The following is a 21,305-nucleotide window of genomic DNA, read 5'->3' as shown; positions in this document are numbered from 1 at the left end:
GTGACATGTAAAGAGGAGGAAATTATGAAGGTAATGAAGTCCACGTGTGAATCATAATGATTAACAGGTGCGCCTAATGATGAGTGCCAGGTGTGCGTAATGATGAATCCCAGGACCGGTTGTTAGTATTCTGGCGACGTCGTATGCCAGAGGGGGTGAGCAGGAGAAGATGTGACATATCGCAAACAGAAATCAAACCGGATGGCTATCAGAAATAGATGGGAGAGGCTGAGGATGGAGGAAGGGAGGGAGTAAAAACAAACAAAATAGAACTATAGTAAAACAGACTGTCCAATTTTTTTAAATATAGTATCTATAATCTGGAAGAAGAGGCTTAAGCATTGCTGTGAAAAAGTTTAGAAAGTTAGAAAGTAATAAAGGAAAATATATTTAAAAAAAATATGTATATAGTCGTGGCCAAAAGTTTTGAGAATGACACAAATATTAATTTCCACAAAGTTTGCTGCTTCAGTGTCTTTAGATATTTTTGTCAGATGTTACTATGGAATACTGAAGTATAATTATAAGCATTTCATAAGTGTTAAAGGCTTTTATTGACAATTACATGAAGTTGATGCAAAGAGTCAATATTTGCAGTGTTGACCCTTCTTTTTCAAGACCTCTGCATTCCGCCCTGGCATGCTGGCAATTAACTTCTGGGCCACATCTGATGGCAGCTCATTCTTGCATAATCAATGCTTGGAGTTTGTCAGAATTTGTGGGTTTTTGTTTGTCCACCCGCCTCTTGAGGATTGATCACAAGTTCTCAATGGGATTAAAGTCTGGGGAGTTTCCTGGCCATGGACCCAAAATATCGATGTTTTGTTCCCAGAGCCACTTAGTTATCACTTTTGCCTTATGGCAAGGTGCTCCATCATGCTGGAAAAGGCATTTTTCGTCACCAAACTGTTCCTGGATGGTTGGGAGAAGTTGCTCTCGAAGGATGTGTTGGTACCATACTTTATTCATGGCTGTGTTCTTAGGCAAAATTGTGAGTGAGCCCACTCCCTTGGCTGAGAAGCAACCCCACACATGAATGATCTCAGGATGCTTTACTGTTTGCATGACACAGGACTGATGGTAGCGCTCACCTTGTCTTCTCCGGACAAGCTTTTTTCCGGATGCCCCAAACAATCGGAAAGGGGATTTATCAGAGAAAATTACTTTGACAGTCCAATCCCTGTTCCTCAGCAGTCCAAGTCCTGTACCTTTTGCAGAATATCAGTCTATCCCTGATATTCTTCCTGGAAAGAAGTGGCTTCTTTGTTGCCCTTCTTGACTCAAGGCCATCCTCCAAAAGTATTTGCCTCACTGTGCATGCAGATGCACTTACACCTGCCTGCTGCCATGCCTGAGCAAGCTCTGTACTGGTGGTGCCCCGATCCCGCAGCTGAATCAACTTTAGGAGACGGTCCTGGCACTTGCTGGACTTTCTTGGGTGCCCTAAAGCATTCTTCACAACAATTGAACCGCTCTGCTTGAAGTCCTTGATGATCCGATAAATGGTTGATTTAGGTGCAATATTACTGGCAGAATTATCCTTGCCTGTGAAGCCCTTTTTGTGCAAAGCAATGATGACGGCAAGTGTTTCCTTGCAGGTAACCATGCTGGAAGAGGAAGAACAATGATTCCAAGCATCAGCCTCCTTTTGAAGCTTCCAGTCTGTTATTCAAACTCAATCAGCATGACAGAGTGATCTCCAACCTTGTCCTCTTCAACACTCACACCTGTTGTCACGCCTTGGTCATTGTGTTTTGTGTTTTCGTTATATATTTGGTCAGGCCAGGGTGTGATAGGGGTTTATGTTATTGTATTTCGTATTGGGGTTTGTAGTATTTGGGATCGCGGCTGATTAGGGGTGTTGTATAGGCTTGGCTGCCAGAGGCGGTTCTCAATCAGCAGTCAGGTGATTCTCGTTGCGTTTGTTGTTTTTGTATTTATTAGTTATTTCATGTATCGTCACTTTTTTCTTTATTAAAGAACATGAGTAACCACCACGCTGCATTTCGGTCCGACTCTCTTTCAACAAACGAAGAACGCCGTTACACTGTGTTAACGAGAGAATCACTGACATGATATCAGCTGGTCCTTTTGTGGCATAACATTCTGGAGTATATGCAAATTGCCATCACACAAACTGAGGCAGCAGACTTTGTGAAAATTAATAAATTATCGCAAAGTTCAAGGGGGCCGAATACTTTCGCAAGGCACTGTATCTGCTGAGTTAGATGTAGCTCAGTACAAATATCTTTCAGCGTATCAAATACTGGCATCTCCCAGGTGGCTTGTGGCAAACTTTAAACAACACTTTTTATGGATATCTTTAAGAAATGGCTTTCTTCTTGCCACTCTTCCATAAAGGCCAGATTTGTGCAATATACGACTGATTGTTGTCCTATGGACAGAGTCTCCCACCTCATCTCATCTCATCTCCCACCCCATCTCTGCAGTTCATCCAGAGTGATCATGGGCCTCTTGGCTGCATCTCTGATCAGTCTTCTCCTTGTATGAGCTGAAAGTTTAGAGGGACGGCCAGGTCTTGGTAGATTTGCAGGGGTCTGATACTCCTTCCATTTCAAGTTAGATGTAGCTCAGTACAAATATCTTTCAGCGTATCAAATACTGGCATCAACCAATCCAGATTAAGATAACCCAACTGATTGCGCAGAGTTAGACAGCAGGTCAGACAATTTGCTCAGACATGCTCCAGAGCTTTGGCGACTACTAAGTATTTTTTAAGTACTCCCCCCGCTTTGGGCTGGATGTGTCAATATGTAGTTCATAATGCATAATCTATGAGTAGAATTCCTCTTTTACCTCAATTAGCCACAAGATCCCTAGTTTGAACGTAACTGTTTGACTTGAAGCTGTACTGCGCTATTTCCCCTACATTTCCCCCCACGTGGCCCAGCCCCCTAGCAATTTGAGTTCAACCAATGAGCTTCAGCCCCTCGCAACATGAGTGACAGCTAGCAACATGCACATAATGCACCCACAGCAGAGCAGAGAGAGAGCAATGACGTGGTGCACAGATCTGCACATACAGTATGTGAAGTAGTATGCGATTTTCGGGGACCACTTTTGGCTCATGAGTGCTACTATTAGAACTAATGGGAAAAAAGTGTACAAAAGTACCGGAGAATGCCTGTAAGAGAAATTTTACATTTTACATTTTCAATCTGATACAAGAGGATTCTGTTAAGGTTGTGTTTAAATTGCACCCTAATCTCCCACATTGTAATCTCATTCATTAGACATTCATTAGACAGACATTTGTTTTGTCTCATAAAAGTCTACTAAATCAAATTTGCCAGTAATATACTACAGTGTTGTGACCTGGCTGTGGCAGAGAGAGCAGATAACAGCCATTAGAGATAGTGTTTCTGCTGAGGCTGTTAAGGTGTGAAGGACATGCGCCATTGGTTGTTGAAGCAACAGATAAATATGTGTGTCCTGCTGCCGACGAAGAGGTTTACACGTGCTGATAAAAGCTTTCAAGGTCAGAGCTCTATAGAGGGTGTTTGTTATGCATCCCAAATGGCACCCTATTCTCTTTATATAGCGTTTTTTTTTTGACCAGGGCCCAGATTTCTGACCTAGGCTAATAAACTCTGAATCATCCTCCACTGACTTCATTTTATGTTATTAGGACATAATAAACACCTTATAAATACATTGTAGGTGATTATTAAGTGCTAACATAAAGTGCTGTCATAAAAATACAACACCTTGAAAATACAACACCTTGAAAATACAACACCTTGAAAATACAACACCTTGAAAATACAACACCTTGAAAATACAACACCTTGAAAATACAACACCTTGAAAATACAACACCTTGAAAATACAACACCTTGAAAATACAACACCTTGAAAATACAACACCTTGAAAATACAACACCTTGAAAATACAATACTTTGGGAATAGGGCTTTGTATCCCATTGTAAGCAATATTATTTTCACAACTCATTGATATGCAGCAGTGCTACCTGGCACCCCCTGTTCCACCACCCTAAACCCATTTGTTGACACAAGTGCTGTATTTACAGCTGTTTAAAAGTTGCAAATGAGAAGATGAGTGTGAACACAGGGCTAATAGAGACATTTATTTTCTATATTGAGTTGCTAGCAGAGCCTGGCAACATGTGACTTTTACTAGTCCCTCAGAAAGCAACACCTTTCTGCAACACCTCACCTCCTCACAGTCCCAACAAATAACTGCTTTTATTATTTCCCCCAATTACTTTCCCAATCTTTCCCCAAATGTATTTTAATCATATTGTACCTATTTAACTAGGCAAGTCAGTTAAGAACAAATTCTTATTTTCAATGACGGCCTAGGAACGGTGGGTTAACTGCCTTGTTCAGGGGGCAGAACGAACCTTTCGGTTACAAGTCCAACGCTCTAACCACTAGGCTATCCAAAGTTGAATCTGGCATTCCTCAAGGTTCTGTGCTTGGACGCCTTTTCATTTTCTCTATTGTTTTCTCTTTAAAATGTTTTTATTATGCAAATACTGTTGTAAAAAAAACTAAATAACAGGATCAGTGTTTAAAATGAAAAAGGTCTGTTAATATTTGTTTTTACATTTCAGAACACGTTTACAGCCAAACTAGATTGAAAATTAGCTAAATGAAAAGTACTTATAAGGTGCAATATGTAGAAACTGCGTTGGTATGCTCTGCTCCAGAGAGTAGCAAACGGCACCCTATTCCCTATATAGTGCACTACTTTTGACCAGGCCACATAGGACACTGGTCAAGAGGAGAGCACTATGTTGAAAATAGGGTACCATTCAGGAGTCAGGCTATTATGTGCCCATTATTGTTGATCATACTGCATATACAGTAAGACTATCATTTACATGTTCAAATATTTTCCAATGGCATTGCTCTTAAGCTTGCCCGCACACTCCTTATGGTGCAGGAAATTGTCAAGAAAGCCTCCAAATCCAGTTGCCAGAGGTCATCTTTGCCCGTGACCTTTCACTGAGATTAGTTTTGCACATGCTTCCCCAGGACTCTTTATTGGGAGAGACCATGAGTGCTTTCCTACATTCTAAGATGGTGGCATTTACTGGCGACATTTCCTCCTACTTGACATATGATGGGATTATAAACTAATGTTTATTTCTCTGCATCCACTTCTATTAAGTGGCTGAGAGAAATCGAATAGAAATCCTTAAAGGTTCCAGCAATTCTGCAGCGAAAGCCATCACAAATAAACAGACACAATGATACACAGACCACAAACACACCCCCTTACATAAATACCACATGATTTCACATGTGGAAAATCAGATTTTCACAGCTGTAGTTTCATGTTATCACATTAACTTTACATAAGATCACATATGATCATATGAAAACGTGTTTTTGGAACACTTCACGTGTTCACGTGAAATTCATGTGTTTTTTTTCTGTAAGGGATGTGAACACAGATGTATACAGATGTATACAAGTCTCGTTAATGTATGTTATGTGCATAGACACAGACATCCCTAACAGCACACATCATATGCAAAACATGCACACGTGCGTGCACATACAAATGCACACACTCACGCATGCACACACGCACACATGCACACACGCACACAACCCTGTGCGGAGATCCCTGCCTGCCATATATAATTTACAATTGGTGGTTGAATAATCAGTTGACGTGCAGCTCAGGGAGTTCTGTGGTTAATGAGTGCCTCTCCACATAAGCAGTTTACAGGAGTTATCGAAAACATGAGGCTTCTGTCAAAATGTCAATGAATCTCAATTTACCCACAAACTTAATCACATGGGGAAGGTTTAATGCGGGCAGGCAACTATAAACGCCCAGCTTCCTCTTCCTAAAGCCTGTCGCATGCTTCCCAGTCTAAACAGTTTGTGCACATATTATGACGACATTTTGTGACATTTTTGTTCGTTTTGGTATTCGGGAGGTTTATTTTCCGGCTGTTCACGCACAATGTTTTTCATGAGGCAAGTCCAGATTTGGTAGCCGAATTCTACGCTCCTTCATCAGTGATTGAGCAACATTAGGGATGGGAACTATGGATGGGATTCTTCAATGAAGTGTTTGCTGTCATTAAAGGAGAGAGAGGAGAGAGCGCAGCAGCTAGGCCCTAATGTCTGCAGTACACTACTAGATTTCATGCACATTTTTTCACTTGCAGCAAACATCTTAGCTAGATGTAAAATTGCGTGACTAAGAGCTCCTCGGCAAATAAGTCCAAATTAATTACAGAATATTTTGAGGACGTGTTATGGCTATGCTGTTGCTACAGTGGCTCAAGAGGGACAAACAAGAGTAGTATTGCCGCTTTTTTCTTGTTTTTCAAGCAACGGTCTTTAGGGAGTACGCTTTACCATAGCTGAGTTCTGCTAGGAGCAAACCGAACCTATGTATGCGGATGCCTTAACACTGTATTCAGATGTACTGATAAAAAAGACAACTGGTATGCTGATAAACACATATTCTTAAAAAACAGCCATTAATGTAAAAGCAATGATTTTAAAATAACACTGATCAAATGAGAGACCCTCTGTGATCTTGTTGTTTTGAAGAACACGATATATGGTCTTCCACTGTGATGGTGCCACCTTTTAACATCCATTTTGTGATTCATTATTGATCATATTTTTTTTTCTTTTCAGGAGGAGATAATGACAGCATCATCCTCTCACCTGGGGATAGGCCGAGGGGTGTGAGGAGGGGTGTATGTGCATTGGGGAGGGGTGTGGGTGGTGACACCAGAGGTGGCAGCTGTCTGTCAGGACTCCCTATGCAACCCAGCGTCTGACCGAGACCCCCAACCCCGCCCTGTCCCCCAGCCACTTACCCACCCGTCCCCCTCCTCAGAACCCCCACTGGTACCAGCCACACTGTGTCTATGTCTGCATACTGCTGGCTAGCGCAAACCATTGCAGCAGGAGTCTGCAACCCTCAGGTCCTGCGCCATCTCTCGCTCGCTCACGTTCTCTCTCTCACACTCACACTCCAGATGCGCAGTGACTCCTCGACCCCTCCTGAACACGAACAGGACAGGAGGATGAAAAGTGGAGAGGATGCACAGTCACGGAGCTCTGTGTGCCTTTTAGGAACATCTCTCCACAAAACGGAAGACTGCTGAAACTGTATGGTATGATCTGTACTAGAGGCTGATTCTCCAACTGGCTGCCTGGTAGTGCTGTGAGGTGTATGCACATTTATATTCTCTGTAGGATTTTCATTTACTGTCTATGTCGACATTTCACATCCCTAGTGAAAAACAATATGATGATAGAGTGCTGGAATTGAGATGAACAAAAATATAGTATATATTAGGCTTTCTACCACCCCTCTCCTATTACCCCTCTTGCCCCTCTCGCTTTTCCCGAAGATCACACATTCGCAGGAGTGCTGTTATGGAGACACTAACGTGATCTGGACAGCAAGTAATCGCCTTGATAAAACGTAACAGCAACTTAAATTACTTACAAAATGTCATGCTTATTAAAGTCTAATTACTTAAAGAGTGTGGCAAATTTAGCTAATGAGTTGCAAAACAGGGATATTTGTAAGAAAACGGGTTCTGGAAAATCTATAGGAGAACCAGATATTGTGAAGTCTACCGATTAGCGTCCCATCTCCTCACTTTGACATTGGCTTATCTTCGTCGACATCTTCTGCTATCGACGTCCGTGGTATCAGGACATCTTCCTAAGCTGTTTTGTCATTTGTCCCCTTTTTTAACAAAGATAGACAGGGCGAGGACAGGACGGAGAGGCTCTGGCTGTGTCCCAAATTGCACCATATTCCCTATGTAGTGCACTACTTTAGACCGGAGCCCAATGAGGAAGCACCCTGTGTCAGCTCCACTCTCAATACTCTTAAGGACACCAGGTTGGTTGGTTCCATGCAAGAGCAGGCACTCTCCGATGTAAGCCTGTGCTACAGTGGAGGACTCCTCCAATTTGATTGGATCTCTTACGACATGATATAAACCCCATAACATCTAACTGGTTGTGCCTTTATTAACTTATTCTCATTTACTTTCTTTGTCAATTTATGCACACATTTCTGTTGTGTTTTGAAGGCTAATGCATAGTTACTGACACATACACAGGCGCACACACACTTCGTCTGTCTCTGATTTCACACTCCTGAGGTAAAAGATAGATCCCGCCCTCACTCTGGTTTCCGCAGAGGACTTATTATTTTTTAAAACATTTTTCCATAATTTAACTAGGCAAGTCAGTTAAGAACAAATTCTTATTTTCAATGACAGCCTAGGAACAGTGGGTTAACTGCCTGTTCAGGGGCAGAACAGATTTGTACCTTATCAGCTCGGGGGTTTGAACTTGCAACCTTCCGGTTACTAGTCCAACGCTCTAACCACTAGGCTACCCTGCTGCTGTCGCGCCTTGGTCTTAGTATTTTGTGTTTTCTTTCTTTATTTGGTCAGGCCAGGGTGTGACATGGGTTATTGAGGTGTGTTTTTGTCTTAGGGGTTTTGTGGGGTGTCTACGTAGTCTATGGCTGCCTGAGGCGGTTCTCAATCAGAGTCAGGTGATTATCGTTGTCTCTGATTGGGAACCATATTTAGGCAGCCATATTCTGTGAGTGTTTTCGTGGGTGATTGTTCCTGTCTTTGTGTTCACCAGATAGGCTGTATAGGTTTTCACATTTCCGTTTGTTGTTTTTGTATTTAGTTCGTATTTTCATTTACATTAAACATGTATCGAACTAACCATGCTGCATTTTGGTCCGACTCTCCTTCAACGGAAGAAAGTCGTAACAGCTGCCCCATGAGGAAAAGGAAAGAAAAGAGTGTGGGTAAAAAAAAAAGAGGGAGGTAAACGCATAAACAGAAGAAATAGAGATAAAATAAAACAACAAGAGAATGTAGCGAACGTGTGACAGAGTTGGCCATAGGAGGACAGTGAGTGTAGGATTGACCGGGGAAAACGGTCCCGACTATGTTATGCCTGTTGCCATTGACGACGGCAGCAGCACACACACAGGCCACATCCATTTAGTTCCCAGCATGCCTCGTGATAATCTTCATGGCTCACAGTGCCATCGCTGTCTGTCTCATTTCCATTGAAAAACTCATTTAGACGCAGGTCTGCTAGGAGGACTCCAGCGCATCAATGGCTGCTTGATTAGATCCTCACCTCCAATATGCACATTGCTAGCTACATTTGAATATTTACTAGCAGCGTCACCAATGAATGAATGCACATCTCCCCTGCTCTCATGCCCACGCTCTTCTTAAGTACACTTCTGCACTGCTTTTAATTTTGGGCAGCCACAGAGTGACAGCTCTCCAGATAATCCGCTTACTGTTCCTTCCCTGAGCCACTATCATCGGCTATTTAAAGTGTCAAAACGCACTGCGCTTTGTCTTGTTGTTCTTTATCCTCCATGGGAACCAACAATCCCAAGGAGGACAGGAAATGAATACAGAGGACGTGTATCAAAGCGACACGTTTAAACAGGAAACTACATTTGGCATTCATTTCAGGCTCAAGATCAATGTCTGGTTGCATAATGGCAGCCTCATAAAGGATGCAGGCGGTATGGATGGTAGCAGAAGGTAGCGTGGTGATTAAATGCCAAGTTGCCACATCTGGAGCCATCTCCCTGGAGAACAACCCAGTCAAATCAAATCAGAGCACAGTGTAAAGAGATCTGGAACATTCCAGGTTTGGTTCCTTTACAATGATGTTGCATGTTGGGGTGTTGGGAGTACAAGCTCAGTATTCTCTTCAGGGATTTTACTTGGTAAGATTTAACGATACAATCGCACAAAAATTGTATTCCATATACAGTTGAAGTCGGAAGTCTACATACAGCTTAGCCATATACATTTAAACTCAGTTTTTCACAATTCCTGACATTTAATCCGAGTAACAATTCCCTGTTTTAGGTCAGTTAGGATCACCACATTATTTTAAGAATGTGAAATGTCAGAAATATTGTAGAGAGAATGATTTATTTCAGCTTTTATTTCTTTCATCACATTCCTAGAGGGTCAGAAGTTTACATACACTCATACACTTAGTATTTGGAAGCATTGAGTTTAAATGGTTTAACTTGGGTCAAACGTTTCGGGTAGCCTTCCACAAGCTTCCCACAATAAGTTGGGTGAATTTTAGCCCATTCCTCCTGACAGAGCTGGTGTAACTGAGTCAGGTTTGTAGGCCTCCTTGCTTGCACACGCTTTGTCAGTTCTTCCCACAAATTTTCTATAGGATTGAAGTCAGAGCTTTGTGATAGCCACCCCAATACCTTGACTTTGTTGTCCTTAAGCCAATTTGCCTCAGCTTCGGAAGTATGCTTGGGGTCATTGTCCATTTGGAAGACCAATTTGCGACCAAGCTTTAACTTCCTGACTGATGTCTTGATATGTTGCTTCAATATATTGACGTAATTGTCCTTCATTATGATGCTATCTATTTTGTGAAGTGCACCAGTCCCTCCTGCAGCAAAGCACCCCCACAACATGATGCTGCCTCCCCCCTGCTTCACGGTTGGGATTGTGTTGTTCGGCTTGCAAGCTTTCCCCTTTTTCCTCAGGTTATGTCGATATAGGACTTGTTTACTGTGGATATCGATACTTTTGTACCTGTTTCCTCCAGCATCTTCACAAGGTTCTCTGCTGTTGTTCTGGGATTGATTTGCACTTTTCGCACCAAAGTACGTTCAACTCGGGGAGACAGAATGCATCTCCTTCCTGAGCGGTATGATGGCTGTGTGGTCCGATGGTGTTTATACTTGCGTACTATTGTTTGTACAGATGAACGTGGTACATTCAGGCATTTGGAAATTGCTCCCAAGGATGAACCAGACTTGTTGAGGTCTACAATTTTTTTCTGAGGTCTTGGCTGATATATTTTGATTTTCCCATGATGTCAAGCAAAGAGGCACTGACTTTAAAGCTAGGCCTTGAAATACATTCACAGGTACACCTCCAATTGACTCAAATGATGTCAATTAGCCTAACAGAAGCTTCTAAAGCCATGACATTATTTTCATGGATTTTTCCAAGCTGTTTAAAGGCAGAGTCAACTTAGTGTATGTAAACTTCTGACCCACTGGATTTGTGATACAGTGAATTATAAGTGAAATAATCTGTCTGTAAACAATTGTTGGAAAAATTACTTCCGTCATGCACAAAGTAGATGTCCTAACGGACTTAACAAAACTATAGTTTGTTAACAAGAAATGTATGGAGTGGTTGAAAAACCTAAGTGTATGTAAACTTCCGAATTAAAAATAATCTATACTCTGTTCCACATGGATGTAGTCAGTGCTAGATGTTCCCAGCACAGAAATAGAATAATTAGAAAGGGCATCCCCATTTAAGTCAATGATTATAGTTCTGTGGTTCCCATCTTATTAGATAGATGATGAAACAGGACTTACATCGCTGACTCCAGCCTCCAGGATCTTCACACCTGTCTCCTTCTCCAGCTGCTTCTTCTGCTGAACTACACGGGGAGAAACATAAAAAAGGCAAGAGTTGTGTGTGAGTGTAATTGTTATGTATAGTACCAGTCAAAAGTTTGGACACACCTACTCATTCAAGGGTTTTTCTTTTATTTTACTTTATTCTACATTGTATAATAACAGCGAAGACATCAAAACTATGAAATAACACTTATGGAATCATGCAGTAACCAAAAAAGTGTAAAACAAATCAAAATATATTAGATTCTTCAAAGTAGCCACCCTTTGCCTTGATGATAGCTTTGTACGTGTTTGGCATTCTTTCAACCAGCTTCACCTGGAATGCTTTTCCAACAGTCCAACAGTCTTGAAGGAGTTCCCACATATGCTGAGCACTTGTTGGCTGATTTTCCTTCACTCTGCGGTCTAACTCATCCCAAACCATCTCAATTGGGTTGAGGTCGGCTGATTGCGGAGGCAGTACTCCATCACTCTTCTTTTTGGTCAAATAGCCTTACACAGCCTTGAGGTGTGTTGGATCATTGTCCTGTTTGAAAAACAAATGATAGTCCCACTAAGCGCAAACCAGATGGGTTGGCGTATTGCTGCAGAATGCTGTGGTAGCCATGCTGGTTAATTGTGCCTTGAATTGTAAATTAATCACCAAAAGTGTTACCAGCAAAGCACTCCCACACATCACACCTCCTCCTCCATGCTTCACGGTGTGAACCACACATGTGGAGATCATCTGTTCACCTACTCTGCGTGTCACAAAGACACAGCGTTTGGAACCAAAAACCTCAAATTTGGACACCAAAGGACAGATTTCCACCGGTCTAATGTCCATTGCTCGTGTTTCTTGGCCCAAACAAGTCGCTTCTTATTATTGGTGTCCTTTAGTAGTGGTTTCTTTGTAGCAATTCAACCATGAAGGCCTGATTCACGCAGCATTTATTTGGGCTGCAACCCTGGGTCTTCCTTTCCTGTGGCGGTCCTCATGAGAGCCAGTTTCATCATAGCACTTGATGTTTTTTGCGACTGCCCTTGAACATTTTCTGGATTGACTGACCTTCATGTCTTAAAGTAATAATGGACTCTCGTTTCTCTTTGCTTATTTGAGCTGTTCTTGCCATAATATGGACTAGGTATTTTACCAAAAAGGACTACCTTCTGTATACCTCCCCTACCTTGTCACAACACAACGGATTGGCTAAAACGCATTAAGGAAAGAAATTCCACAAATTCACTTTCAACAAGGCACACCTGTTAATTGAAATGCATTCCAGGTGACTACCTCATGAAGCTGGTTGAGAGAATGCCAAGAGTGTGCAAAGCTGTCATCAAGGCAAAGGGTGGCTACTTTGAAGAATCTCAAATATAAAATATATTTTGATTGTTTAACACTTTTTGGGGTCACTACATGATTCATGTGTTAATTCATAATTTTGATGTCTTCATTATTATTCTACAATGTAGAAAATAGCAAAACATTTTGAAAAACCCAGAAACCCAGGAATGACTAGGTGTCCAAACTTTTGACTGGTACTGTATATATATATTTTTTTTAGCTGTGTTTTAGTGAGAGGAATGAATGACACAGAAGAACATTTGACCTTCCAGTTCTATAATGGAACAGGAGACTGGGAGAAAGAGTGTGTGACAGTGTAAGTGTGTATTAAAGATAGATTCATTCTCTCACAGTTTATTGTGAAACGTTTCTACCCGAAGCTCTTCGTCAGCCTATAACTCCAACTCAAACTCCAAACTCATCAGTGACTGTTCAAAGTCACACTTACTGTTGGCTAAGGTACACCAGATGAGATTTTGAAAGAGTTTGCACAACCACCCTACATGATCACAGAATACCCAACAGTACAGTGTCTAGAGCACATATGTGGAGTGGAGATTTTATTGTGACTTTGCTCTGAGGACTTTTTTTTTGGGGGGGGGGGGGGGGGGGGGTAGTTAGCCTAGCGGTTAAGAGCGTTAGGCTAGCAAGGTTGCTGGTTCAAATCCTTGAGCTGACTAGGTGAAAAATCTGCACTTTAACCCAAGTTGCTTTGGATAAGAGTGTCTGCTAAATTACTAAAACTTAAAGTGGTTTAGGGGCCAGACCTTTGCACACAGTCAGCTGCTGAGGCACCAGTGAATGTTTACATTGTTAAATTATTTTAAATGTAAAAGTGCTAGTTGATGTACTGCATAGTTAATTGTTATTGGTTCTTGCAGTACTTAATAGGATCACACGATGAGTTTGATCCATACATCTATTAATCAATTCAAGTATTCCCACGCTAGTTCCAAATGCAAAATTTAACAAAGATATTGTCATGAAAATCAAAGTAAGTGACGCAGCGACTGAGCGTCCAACATTTAAGATCTACACTTGGCAGACTTTGTTTTATTCTGGTCATGTCTACCCCTTTGAGTCCCTTGCTTTGATGGATACATTTATATTGAAAAACAAAATCAAAGGGGTCTTAATAGATTATGCCAAATAATATGGTGAATAGAGTATAATTTTAATTGAGTTTGTTAGCATGTGAATGTACCAGGAAATAGGGAGAGAAGAGAAAGAGGGAGAGCCAAGGAAAGAGAACGAGAGAGGGTCCTTTAAATCCCATTTACCCAGATGAAGGGTATGCAAATTACCCTGAAGAGCTGAACCTTACTTCACTCCTCAAATTCTGCAAAGACCTGTTTAATTAGTATTTTAATCAATCCAAATGATTCCACGCACTGCTCAATTTATGCAGCATTCCAAATAATGAAGCATGTTACTTTAGTGCCATCATTAGGAGGGCTACTTACAGCCCTCTCTCTCTCTCTCTCTCTCTCTCCCTCTCCTTCTCCGACATCCCGTAAGCGCTGATCACCCTATCGTCTCATCAGCGATCACCATAGCGATGGCGACGTCTAAATGATACTGTCAGGACTTATGGAATTAAGACTGGGGGGAAAGCGAGAGTGAAAGAGTGAAGGGGGGGATACATCCACAGCACAGAGATCCACTAGGCCAACATACATCACAAAGAGAGTATAGCAAATCAGTTGTGGGGAAAAGAAGCCATCTTGGTTCAACCTGGTGGTGCTGGTGTTATTTAGGAGGGGTAATGAGGCAGCCATCTTGGTTGAACCTGGCAGTGCTGGTGTTATTTAGGAAGGGCTAATGAGGCAGCCATCTTGGTTGAACCTGGCAGTGCTGTTGTTATTTAAGAGGGGGTAATGAGGCAGCCATCTTGGTTGAACCTGGCAGTGCTGGTGTTATTTAGGAAGGGCTAATGAGGCAGCCATCTTGGTTGAACCTGGCAGTGCTGGTGTTATTTAGGAAGGGCTAATGAGGAAGCCATCTTGGTTCAACCCAGTGGTGTTGGTGTTATTTAAGAGGGGGTAATGAGGCAGCCATCTTGGATCTGTGTTTTATTTCAGAGGGGGTAATGAGGGAGGTAATTAGGGCCAGCTGGGTGGGGGGAGTTGGGCGACGGAAAGGTCACCCTCAGCGTTTAGTCTTAATGAGGACCCCTCAGGGAGCTGAGGATGAGTATAGAGCCAGTCAAAACACAGCGATGAGCCTTACATCAACACACAGTCTACCTTCTATCTATTGGCTTGGATACCGTTCCAGTTTGACTGACAAGCTGAAAAGTTCTAGCGTATGCTAAAAACAAAGAAGCCTGAAGGTCACTATCTTTCTACCTCTAGATTAACTTTCAACTCATCGACCGGCAGCCCACTACTTCTTGCTTTAGGAAATTTAAATGAAAATACATGGGGTTCATCATGTGCAATAATTGGCAATTGTAAAGGTCCACAGGGATTCATGCTTGGCCTGAGCTTTCTGAGATGTTTCACATTCTCTGTTCCTATAGCTGGAGTCATTTACAGAATAAAGACAAACCCAGATTAAGTTTACTCCTTTCTGTTATACTGCAACCATATTATTCATTTTAACGTCCAAAATATTTAAGACCAGACTGTGAAAACTGATGTGAAGTCCAATTTTCAAGTCGTTTTCCCACTGATTTTAATTAGCAATTGTCTGTGTCTCCCTCGTTTTACTTCCGATATGCGGATTTCAGCTCCCCAGCTGTTCACATCATCTTTTTGGTCACGCTGTCTTATTGCCCCGAGTCAAATTAAACACAATCTAAAACCAATGGAAAATCTAACAGCTTTAGCCTCTTAGTTTGTGTATTAACAAAAAATAGTAACACTCTACATTAAGGTACCCTTAATGTTAGTATCCTAAGGTAAAGTGTTACCATAAAAAAATTGAAAAGTCACGACAGGAAAATATCTTTTGAACTGCTGACTTGAGTTGGAGGGGAAGATGGGAATAATTCAAACGCAATACATTTCATAAATAGTAACAAGTGGGATCTCCACCCAGCATCCGGCCCCATCCTGAGAAGTCAAGATGTCTGAAGGAGTTTTGTGAAAAGGAGGTCAATTTAATCAGCAATCTGATGCCTCAATGTCCTTGGCCAAATTGCACACTTACACTAGACATTGCTTGTGTCCCAAATGCCTTTTGGGAAGCAACCTTACACCTCTGCACAGATCTATTGATTTTGTCTGTGTAAAACAGAGGACAATATTCAGGCATTGTTCATCACTGATTCTGACACAATGAATATGTTGAAGTTGTCCGTATTATCTAGACAGATGGAATATTACTATGCATTTTATGTAATTTCCCATGAAAATATCACTATGAATATAATACAGACCACAATTTCTCAGGTTTGCATTTTGAGTCGGTGGCCAGCGTTGTTGCTCTGACGAGACACGAGGCGTAGATGACAAAATGCATATTTCACGACCCCTCTGACTGATCTTTTAATACTGAATATGCATCCCCACCCTTCCCATCTATCTCCTCCCTCCCTCCACTGCTCCTCAGGTTGTCTATTCAGCACATCCATCTCTCCGGCAAACAAAATGAAAGTGTTTATTGCGAAGGAGGGAGGGATGACACTCACGCCTCTCCACAGCCGTTACCCTTATCAGTGGCAATCACTCCAATATTAAAGCTGCCATTCGTCCCTTTCCCCTGCTGCACATATGAAGGCTGTCTGTGCATAGCTACTGTATCTCCGAAAGAGAAGGAGCGAGAGAGGGGGAGGGAGAGGGGGATTAAAAAAAAGGCTGGATAGCTATCTCAGAGAGAGAGAGAGAGAGAGTTAAAGATAGGGAGATGGGGATCTAGAGAAGGAAGGATGGATGCATCCGATCCCAGAGACAGATGAGATGCCCCACCGTCCATTTTTCAGTCATAATCAGTGATCAATGATAATTTTGTTTTAAATACCTTGATCTGCCTCTGTTAGCACAGAGATGCCATCAAATCAACAACTGTAAAAAAGTACATATTTATTGTATATTGCACATTTACCAATCTCTTTGACCAGCTTTTGAAATGCAAAATAGTTCACAGATATTGTTCTCTTTACATAGATGACATCATATATTATTTGTATTCTGCACTGGTACATGGCATCCAAGGGTTTAAGAATAGTTGCAGCTGCACTTTGATAAATAATTTCACCATAATCAAGAACAGATTAAATGTTGACTGAATAATCTGCTTCCTATTGCTTGGAGAAAGACATGATCTGTTTCTGTAGAAAAATACCATTTTAAATCTCAACCTCTTAACCAGCTCATCTACGGTATATGTTTCTTAAATGTCAAATCCATATCAATCCAACCGCCTAAATATTTATCTGCGGGAAACACGTTCGATTGGAGAACCATCTAATGATTGAACGTGTATTTCATCTGAAACATTCTTAAACGTTTTTTTACCCATATTAAGCACAAGTTTTAAATCAGCAAGGGATTCCTGTATAGCTATAAAAATATGCCTGTAGTTTTGAAATAGCCAGATCAACAGTCGGGGCAATAACATACATACTAGTATCATCTACATACAGATGAGGTTTACCATTTTTAACAGATTGACCAATGGTGTTTATATAAACAGTGAAGAGAACAGGTCCCGAAACGCTAAATACATTTCTCAGGTAAAAAAAGAGCAAAGTTGAAGAATCCTAGCTAGACAAGAAAGCCTTGAAATGGGGTGATTATCATTAAGATCTCTACTAAGATCTCTACTTTATGGAGTGGCGCCACGAGAGCTGATTTCCATACTTTTGGGATATTTCCTGATAACAATGTTGAATTAAAAATGTGGGTTATTGAGCCAACAATAATGGGCGCTGCACCCTTATCAGACCAGGATCCGATTGGTCGGCCCCTGTAGATTTATTGTTGTCTATTGCTAGCAAACCAATTTTCTGTAAATAGCCTAAAAGAAAGGCTTTGACTATCATTTCTTTACATTCAGCAAGTTTACTCTATCAGCATCCAGCCCAATATCATTGTGGATAGGCTTAGAATTTATTTCAAAGAGATAGCCCTCTGAAATAAAACGGTGATTAAATGCATCAATGATGGCATTTTTTTTCTCTGTAAACAGGCAAGTGTCTGAATGTATTTGTTTTGGCAGAGAGGAGGAAGTAGAACCCTTCAGGGATTTGACAGTTTTCCATAATTTAACTGGGTTCCCATGACAATCCAAAAGAGCAGTTACATAAATCAGATTTAGCCTTTCAGATTTTTTTTTACACAATGATTCCTCAGTTGCTTAAAATCTTGCCAGTCCGGGCCTAAGCCTGTGATCCTGGCATCCTTTATGAATGACTTCTGATATTTCCAGAGTGTACCACGCATTCGATCACCTTTAACCCTTAATTTTTTAAAGGGAGCATAATTACGCACAATAGATTTGAAGACATCTGCAAAACGGCACAAAGCTAAATCAGGTTCAGGGATAGCTGAAATACAATCAAGGTCGCTAAAATAAAACTAATGTAAAACCAAAAAAAAGCCTGTTCACTAAAGTTTTTAAAGTTTCCTCTTTGTGATGATACGAGGCACATTCATCTTCTGCACATCTATCACTCCAGTGTTTAATTGGTATATTGTAGTTACATCGCCACCATAGCCTACCTCCTTTATCTTACCTCATTTGCACACACTGTATATAGACTTTTTCTACTGTATTATTGACTGTATGTTTGTTTATTCCATGTGTAACTCTGTGTTGTTGTATGTGTCGAACTGCTTCACTTTATCTTGGCCAGGTCGCAGTTGTAAACGAAAACTTGTTCTCAACTAGCCTACCTGGTTAAATGAAGGTGAAATAAAACTTTTTTTTTAAAATAACACATTCATAAATGGCAAAAAGGACAGAAAGAAGTTTTGAAATGTATGTCCTAAATCTAGGAGATATATAAAAAATCTGGAAATATACAGTACCAGTCAAAAGTTTGGACACACCTACTCATTCAAGGTTTTTTCTAATTTTTAAAAACTATTTTATAACATTGTATAACAATATTGAAGACATCAAAACGATGAAATAACAGCTATGGAATCATGCAGTAACCAAAAAAGTGTTAAACAAATCAAAATATATCTTATATTTTAGATTCTTCAAAGTAGCCACCCTTTGCCTTGATGACAGCTTTGCACACTCTTGGCATTGTCTCAGCCAGCTCACCTGGAAGGCTTTTTCAACAGTGTGGAACGAGTTCCCAGATATGCTGAGCACTTGTTGGCTGCTTTTCCTTCACTCTGCGGTCTAACTCATCCCAAACCATCTCAATTGGGTTGAGGTCGGCTGATTGTGGAGGCCAGGTCATCTGATGCAGCACTCCATCACTCTCCTTCTTGGTCAAATAGCCCTTACACAGCCTGGAGGTGTGTTGTGCAAATGATAGTCCCACTAAGCACAAACCAGACGGGATGGCATATCGCTGCAGAATGCTGTAGCCATGCTGGTTAAGTGTGGCTTGAATTACAAATAAATCACAGACAGTGTCCCCAGCAAAGTACCCCCACACCATCACACCTCCTCCTCCATGCTTCATGGTGGGAACCACACATGCAGAGATCATCCGTTCACCCACTCCGCGTCTCACAAAGACACGGTGGTTGGAACCAAAAATCTCACATTTGGACACATCAGACCAAAGGACAGATTTCCACCGGTCTAATGTCCATTGCTTGTGTTTCTTGGCCCAAGTAAGTCTCTTTCTTCTTATTGGTGTCCTCTAGTAGTTGTTTCTTTGCAGCAATTAGACCATGAAGGACTGGTTCATGCAGTCTTCTCTGAACAGCTGATGTTGAGGTGTGGCTGTTACTTGAACTCTGTGAAGCATTTATTTGGGCTGCAATTTCTGAGGTTGGTAACTCTAATGAACTTATCCTCTGCAGCAGAAGTAACTCTGAGTTTTCCATTGCTGTGGCGGTCCTCATGAGAACCAGTTTCATCATAGCGCTTGATGGTTTTTGTGACTGCACTTGAAGAAACTTTCAAAGTTCTTGAAATGTTCTGTATTGACTGACCTTCATGTCTTAAAAAAAACCATGGACTGTCGTTTGTCTTTGCTTATCTGAGCTGTTCTTGCCATAATATGGACTTGGTCTTTTACCAAATAGGGCTATCTTCTGTATACAACCCCTTCATTGTCACAACACAACAGATTGGCTCAAACACATTAAGGAAAGAAATTCCACAAATTAACTACTTTAAAAGCACATCTGTTATTAATTGAAATGCATTCCAGGTGACTACCTCATGAAGCTGGTTTGAGAGAATGCCAAGAATGTGCCAAGCTGTCATTACAGCCACAAAGGGGATGCTGCTGTGAAATTCGAGGCATTATCAAGTGCTTGTTAAATTGTGAATGAGAGACTATTGGAGTGTGTACAGCCTGTGCAAAAACAAAGCAGAGCTCATGCCTTTCAAACAACCTTTTTCAAATCATCATTAGAGTCTCATCATGCAGCCGTACTATGTATTAAAAATCAAAACATATTGCCCAATGTTTGTAGAACAACTAAAGTCACATTAATATCTCTAAATTAAGCATACAGGAGTACCTATTTCTTTGTTAACTGCTCAACACAGAATAGCCGCATGTGCGCACTCCCTGTCAAATTGTTCTGAGAAAATATTTACATTTGTTCATTTGTATTGTTCATACTGTAAAATAATATAAAATAATACCATGGAATTATAAGCAAATCTTGTCTGCTAAATGAACTAGTGTAACCATTTGGCATAATCACATCAGAGTATGCTATTATTTTCTTCTTCAATATACTATATAAGTAACTGCTAGTAACCCAGAAGCACCAATGTGACAGGGAAACACCGTACAGCTGGCGACCGAAGTCAGCGTGCATGCGCCTGGCTGCCACAAGGAGTCGCAATGGAACAAGGACATCCCAGCTAGCCAAACACTCCCTTAACCCGGACAACGCTGGGCTAATTATGTGCCGCCTCATTGGTCTCCCGGTCAAGACACAGCCTGGGTTCGAACCCAGATCTGTAGTGATGCCACACATTATTGTTCTTAAAATTCTTCAACTGTCAAATTGGTTTTTGATCATTGCTAGACAGACATTTTCAAGTCTTGCCATAGATTTTCAAGCCAATTTAAGTCAAAACTGAAACTAGGCCATTAAGGAACATTCAATGTCGTCTTGGTGTATATCTGGCTTTCTGTTTTAGGTTATTGTCCTGCTGAAAGGTGATTTTGTCTCCCTGTATCAGTTGGAAAGCAGGCTGAACCAGGTTTTCCTCTAGGATTTTGCCGATGCTTAGCTGTATTCCTTTTTTATCCTAGAAAACTGCCTAATCCTTGCCGATGACAAGCATACCCATAGTATGATGCAGACACTACCATGCTTGAAAATATGAAGAGTGGTACTCAGTGATGTGGTATGTTGGATTTGCCTTTGTATTTAGGACATAAAGTTCATTGCTTTGCCACATTTTTTCCAGTTTTACTTTAG

At 41.1% G+C, this 21,305-nt stretch overlaps 1 protein-coding gene across 1 annotated transcript in view; it reads right to left on the bottom strand.

The window, feature by feature from the left end:
- Positions 1-21,305, bottom strand: part of ptprn2 (protein tyrosine phosphatase receptor type N2) — a 254,053-nt gene that overhangs the window by 76,990 nt on the left and 155,758 nt on the right. The window contains exon 11 of the mRNA XM_020494845.2: positions 11,412-11,476. Coding sequence (XP_020350434.1) covers positions 11,412-11,476 — 65 coding nt within the window. The remainder of the gene's footprint in view (positions 1-11,411; positions 11,477-21,305) is intronic.

Source organism: Oncorhynchus kisutch, linkage group LG11 (assembly GCF_002021735.2).
Source record: "Oncorhynchus kisutch isolate 150728-3 linkage group LG11, Okis_V2, whole genome shotgun sequence".
Taxonomy (NCBI): domain Eukaryota; kingdom Metazoa; phylum Chordata; class Actinopteri; order Salmoniformes; family Salmonidae; genus Oncorhynchus; species Oncorhynchus kisutch.
The sequence above is the reverse complement of the archived record's forward strand: the minus strand, read 5'-3'. Positions and strand labels throughout refer to the sequence as shown.